Source organism: Pyrus communis, chromosome 4 (assembly GCF_963583255.1).
Source record: "Pyrus communis chromosome 4, drPyrComm1.1, whole genome shotgun sequence".
In the NCBI taxonomy this organism is placed as follows: domain Eukaryota; kingdom Viridiplantae; phylum Streptophyta; class Magnoliopsida; order Rosales; family Rosaceae; genus Pyrus; species Pyrus communis.
In genome coordinates, this window is record NC_084806.1 from 21,026,764 (window position 1) to 21,033,423 (window position 6,660).

The 6,660-nt window shown below is 40.2% G+C and overlaps 1 protein-coding gene and 1 long non-coding RNA gene across 2 annotated transcripts; both read right to left on the minus strand.

The window, feature by feature from the left end:
- Positions 1 to 539: 539 nt before the first annotated feature.
- On the minus strand, positions 540 to 3,083 carry LOC137732837 (uncharacterized). Its single transcript, XM_068472097.1, has one exon. It carries the CDS (start codon positions 3,081 to 3,083, stop codon positions 540 to 542), a length of 2,544 nt encoding a protein of 847 aa, XP_068328198.1.
- LOC137730662 (uncharacterized) lies at positions 3,082 to 5,227 on the minus strand. The gene is made up of 3 exons (XR_011068201.1): positions 5,068 to 5,227; positions 4,903 to 4,969; positions 3,082 to 3,679 (listed from the first exon to the last, which is right to left on the minus strand). It is a non-coding gene; the product is annotated as an uncharacterized lncRNA (long non-coding RNA).
- Between the last annotated feature and the right edge of the window lie 1,433 nt (positions 5,228 to 6,660).

Genomic DNA, 6,660 nt, shown 5'->3' on the forward strand with positions numbered 1-6,660 from the left:
GCATACAAAGCGTTAACCCGACTTTGGGATTTCCTACTCAAGGCATCAGCCACCACATTAGCACGACCAGGATGATACTCAATCGTGCAATCATAATCGCTAAGCAACTCTAACCACCTTCGTTGCCTAAGATTAAGCTCTGTCTGCGTGAAAATGTACTGAAGACTCTTGTGATCCGTAAAAATCTTACACTTTTCTCCATAAAGATAGTGTCTCCAAATCTTCAAGGCAAATATAATGGCTGCTAATTCCAAATCATGAGTAGGGTAATTCTTTTCATGAGGCTTTAACTGACGTGAAGCATAAGCAATCACTCTACTATGCTGCATTAACACACATCCCAGGCCATTCAACGAAGCATCGCTGTAAATCTCGAAATTACCACCGTCGTCAGGAAGTGCCAAAACAGGTGCATGAGTGAGACAATGCTTAAGTTGCTGAAAACTCTGCTCACACTTACTATCCCACTCAAACTTGACTTCCTTTCTAGTCAACTTGGTAAGTGGTAAAACGATAACTGAGAAATTCTTAACAAACCGTCAATAGTAACTTGCTAAGCCAAGGAAACTTCGTACCTCGGTGACTGTTCGTGGCTGTTCCCAATTCTCCACAGCTGCTATCTTCTGAGGGTCTACCAGAATACCCTGAGCTGATATGACATGTCCCAAGAGTGCCACTTCATTTAACCAAAATTGGCACTTGCTAAACTTAGCATACAACCGATGCTCTCTCAATTTCTCCAACACCAGAGTAAGATGTTGAATATGATCTGCTTCCGACTTGGAATACACCAGAATGTCATCGATAAAAACAATGACAAATCTATCCAAGTATTGCTGGAATACTTTATTCATCAAAGCCATAAAAGCTGCTGGTGCATTCGTCAATCCAAACGGCATCACCAGGAACTTATAATGACCATAACGAGTTCTAAAAGCCGTTTTGTAAACATCGTCACTCTTAATCTTCAACTGATAGTAACCCGACCTTAAGTCGATCTTTGAGAATACACAGGCACCTCGAAGTTGATCAAATAGATCGTCGATACGCGGCAATGGATAACGGTTTTTAATCGTCACCCGATTCAATTGCTGGTAATCGATGCATAACCTCAAGGTTCCGTCCTTCTTTCTTACAAACAGAACTGGAGCTCCCCAGGGTGAAGTACTAGGTTGAATGAAGCCTTTATCAATCAATTCTTGCAATTGAATCTTCAATTCTCTTAACTCGGTAGGAGCCATACGATAAGGAGTTAAGGAAATAAGATTTGTACCAGGAAGCAAGTCAATAGTGAATTCGACATCTCTATCAGGCGGCAATCCAGGTAAATCATCCGGAAATACGTCAGGAAAATGTCTGACTACTCCCACTTCTTCCACACTACTAGGAGTAACATCATCTAATATCACATGAGCCAAGTACCCTTGACAACCTTTTGCTAACAATCTTTCAGCTCTCACAGCTGAAATAACTTCATGCCTTAATCCACTAGGCTCACCTACGAATGTAACTTCAGGTAATCCAGGACGATGGAAAGTCACTGTTTTCCAGTAACAATCAATTTGGGCACGATTGAAATGCAACCAATCCGCGCCTAATATCACATCGAAATCTACAATATCTAACGGGACAAGATTAGCTGACATAACTACATTCTCGACCATCACTGGACACCCTGGATATACACAATCCACATAACATCTTTCCCCTCTAGGCATAGCAAACTCTAACTCAAACCCTAGAGGCGTAGATCGAGGTGGAGTGAATTGAGCAAATATATGAGAAATTACTGAATGTGTAGCACCACAATCAATCAACACTTTAGCACGATAACCAAGAATATTTAACGTACCCATGATCAAGTCAGGATTATTCTGAGTATCCTGCAGAGAAATGTTGTGGATACGTCCTTGGGCTTGCTGTCTTCCTCCTCGACCTCTGCTGGCATGAACACCTCTGCCCTGTGAACCACGTCCCTGACCGGACTGAATGGGCTGCCTAAATGGTCCACCACTACTAGCAACCATATCTGACTGCTGTGGTTGTCCTCCTGGCTGCCACTGCGATCCACTAGCTAAGAACTGCTGACCAAAGTTGTTCTGCTGATAAGGCATATAACCTTCTGAAGATTGACCAAAACGATTCTGCTGGTAAGGGTCCTGAGGATATTGATACTGTCCTGAGGGATAAGAAACTGAATCCCCTTGAAGGTGATAAGCGATACCACGACCCATCTGAGTGAAACCACCAGGTCCGGAAAATTGTTGAGTCGGAGCTGGCTGGGGCACAAAAGGCTGTTGAAATCTCTGCTGGCTTTGAGGACAATACTTAGCCATATGTCCCATCTGACCACAATTAAAACACCCATTGTTACCTTGACGACATCCTCCAAAGTGTCGATTATTGCACCTTCGGCAAAGAGGAACGCCTGAACCTCCAGAACCACCAAAATTTCTCTGTCCCTGGAATTTAGGGCCTCCAGAAAATCTACCTCCTCGCCGCTGATCTGAGAAACTGAAACCTCCACTAGAAGAACTTGAACCCATACCATTTCTTTTGAAACTTTGGGCTTTCTTAGGTCCCTGATACAGCTGACTTTTAACCTTATCATTTCGCCTCTGATTCTTGTCTTTTTCTTCTTCTTCTTCACTGTCACTGGGTAAATTCTCCGAATCCTCAACATTCAACAGAACTTCATAAAATTCCTGATAAGTGGTACAGTTTGCAATAGTAGCCATGGAATGCCACTTCTTTTTAGTACCCCTCTTGAAATGTCTGAGCATCTCAACAGGATTAGCAGCAATATCATAATCATATCGAGACAAGTCAGTAAATTTCCGATAGTACTCATTAGCAGACATCTTTCTTTGCTTCAAACTGACGAATTCCTGCTTCTTCCGATCAAGATAGGCTGGAGGAATAAACCTCTTATAGAACGAATCCTTAAAATTCTTCCAGTGTGCTACCTCTTCAGGTGACCATCCTTGAGATTCCTGTTCCCACCAAGATGCAGCTTCTTTACTTAGAAACCAAGTGGTAGTCTCAACCCACCTTTCAGTAGGAAGATTACCTTGACTCTGCATAACTCGAAAAGTTTTCTCTACATGCTCAAGCCAACGCTCGGACCCTTCATGTCCTTCATCACCCCTAAAAGTAGGTAATTTCAAGTTGTACACTGACTCTAAAGGAGTTTTCGGAGGAGGGCGAAGTGAAGCTTGAATGGCATCAGCTATGGCTTCCCCTAATTGAGAGATATCGGGAAAACCAGGCTCAGAAGAATTTCGTGGATTTCTACGAGGCGGCATAGTTCTGACAGAAAACACCAGAAAGAATTAGGGAATTTCACAAAATATGCAGGACTGCAACCTAGAGCTCTGATACCAAACTGACACACCCCGACCGAAGTCAAGGCATGCTGGCCGTCACGTGAGCGTGACGTAGCCATGTGCGCTGTGCGGAAGCGATATTTTATAAGAAAAGTACGACTAATTAAAACCAAATACGATAGGTTCTAAAGAAAGTTTAAGTGTGATTACACAACCAGAGCACAAAGTCTAAGTGCAGTCAAACATAAGATGTACATATTTAACAACACTCGACGATGATCCTACATGAGTGGTGGTTTGTCAGAACTTTCAGCTGGACACCTCGAGACTCACCGATAAACGCTACCTAGAACCTGGAGGGGCGCAAAACAAAGTTGAGTGGGTCAGCAAAATGAACGTATTCAAAACCTTCTTTTCTCTTTTGAATATACTAACCCCTCGCCATAAAAGAAGTATAGTTTTCCAGAAGTAAAGTATATAATCATATACGTAATATATATCAAATCATGCTGAACAATATGAATGTATGTCATGCCAAATATCATAACTGAATGCTCAACATTCCTATGTGAATCTGAGGGAATAACATATAATCAATTCAACGCTCGGCTATAAACATAATTCATACTCTATCATCATAATCAACTCAGCCCTTGGCTGCATATATAGCTCATAATCATCTCATCTCATCATGTATATATATGTATAATCTGCACACAATCAATACCACCTCACGTGGTCTGCAATTCATCATCGTATATATCATAGTATGCTCTAGTGCTACAATCACGTGAAACTGTGCGATAAATCGCAGGTCACCTACAAGTCGAACCCACATAAGTGGTCTATACGACAGGCTGTGCACCTAACTTGGATCCAAGGCGAGCATGCGGTGCGGGAGGTGAACATACACATGAAGGCTGTGCCTCTATCTCTAGGCGGGAGCACTAATATACGTGTGCAAGTAAATGAGCTTTCAATCACATCTCTATCATATCATTCTTCATATCTCAATCATATCTCATGATCGTTATCAGCATAATATCTCAATCGTATCTCAATTATATCTCAATCATATCACAAACATATCTCGATCATGTCACAATCGCATCTCAATTATATCTCAATCATATTTCAATCATATCACAATCGTATAATTCATCATATTTCAATCATAACTCAATCATATTCCAATGATATCTCAATCATATTTCATTTGTATTTCCATAGTATTTCAATCGTATTCCAAACGTATTTCATACGTTTATCAAATGTATTTCGTACGTATATCAAATGTATTTCAAAGGTATTTCATACATATATCAAATGTATATACTCACGTATTTCAAATGTATATTATACGTATTTTATAGGTATATCAATCATATGTACTCACATGTAACTTACCTGGGCCTTCTCAGCACCATGCAACAATATACACAATTATAGTAATGCACATTCTAAAATATGATGCATACATGATAAGTTACTTAAATCGTATTTCTTTTAAAATACGTTTTCTGGGAAATACGTTAAGTATACGTATATATATACTGAAAAATAATTGCCCACTCACTGATAAGTAGCCGGTTCGTAACCTCCTCGCCTAGATTGGTTACGTTCTTCGTCTGTATAATTTTCACCTATAAAAGAATAATTATAAAATCATCATTTAAACGCACACACAAACATTTGTCAATAACTTCCTCATACGTTGCTCAAATTGGGTGTGTGAATATACCACGATGATCTACACGACGTCACGAACACGTGACAATTTTCAGAACTCAATTTGGAGCTCTCACGCGCCCCCACGCGCCCTGTTCACGCGCTGCCCACGCGCGCGTCTTCTTCCTAGCGTCGCCGGACTGGTTTCGGAGGAGGTGGGTGTTTTGCCGGAATTTCTGGGTAAACTTCAAAGTGTCATAACTTCTTCATTTCTTAACCATTTTCGACGTACTTTATATCAAAATGAAGGTATTGACGAGATGAACACATCCATACCTGCCTTGACCCCTAACTCGGCGTGTATTCACCAGAAAAAGCCCCGAAAGCTCCGGCCAAACTTTGAACTTGTCGTTCTCCGTGTTCTTACGTCCAAACACTTCCAACAAACTACTCCAAGCCTCCTTAGGACCTCAAGAAGCTTCCTATAAGTTTGAAAAGTCCTAAAAATCAACCAATAAAAAGTTGATGAATAGTACCCAAACCGGAGTTCGTATTTTCGACGTGAAAACGTTATAGTTCTTACCTGAAATTGGTATGGTTGGACTCGTATCGTCGAAACGAAGAAGATGGTGATTTTTGTTTCGTCAATCTGTGAAGTTTTGATGAACTTGTTGTTTTGGCCGTGGGTTTTTGAGAGAGAAAGAGAATGAGAGCTTGAGCTTGACGGGAGAGATGAGAGTTGAGTGAGTTTGAGGGAGCTGAGGGAAAAAGAGAGAGTGAGGGACAAATGAGAGGAAATCACGGAAAAGAAAAAAAAGAAAAGGTAAGGTTTCCTGTGCAATCCGTGTGTGCACAGTGAAACTTAATCATTCTTAATCATCATAAACGGCCGAAAACGTCTCTTCCATCCAACTTTAATAAAGATTTAGGGTAATTAGACACGCTTCACACATATGAAAATGTTATTTCGGGACGGGTCGTCACATTTTGAGCCTTGTCAACCCCTATTTTCTTTGTTAGCCACATTATCCTTACCTAGCCTAGATTAGGACTTTCCATACCTTTGTTCTTAAAGGATAGTGAAGCACGACTTAGAGTGAACTCCTTTGGTCAATATATGGCGGAAAATGAGTGTGGGGGAAGATGATAGGGCACGAGAAAAGAAGAGAAAAAAAAAAAAAAAAAAAAAAGAAAATTCGTGGAAAAATCTAAAGAAAATAGAAAAGTGTTGAAAAGAAAGAAAAAGAGTTGAAAAGAAAGAAAAAGAGTTGAAAAATAAGCGAGAATGAACTCACAAGTGTTGGTTATTGAAGGAAGGGTCCAAAAGAGTAAATTTGACCCTAAATGTTGCATGAATCTTCCCTTGTGTTTAAAAGTTGATTTCTGCCATTAAAAGTTAGTTTAAGTGTCAATTTCATTACTTGGCTTCCTATTGCTTTAAGAACCTTTGTTTTTCTCTACCTTTCCTTGCTAGCCATTACCCTTAGCCTCGTTACAACCTTCAACTTCTATCTCGATGTTATGTTGATAGGAGCATATTTATGCTACTTAGTTATGTTGTTTCCTTGCATTTAGTTACTTAATTACTATCTATTTTAGTCTTTTAAGCTATTTTCGTGTGTTTTTAGGTTCTAATGGCAAAGGGAGCAATAAAGTGCATTTTGAG

What these genes read in the sequence shown, in the direction of transcription:
- LOC137732837 (XM_068472097.1), bottom strand. Translation starts at nt 3,083, where the DNA reads ATGCAGAGTCAAGGTAATCTTCCTACTGAAAGGTGGGTTGAGACTACC.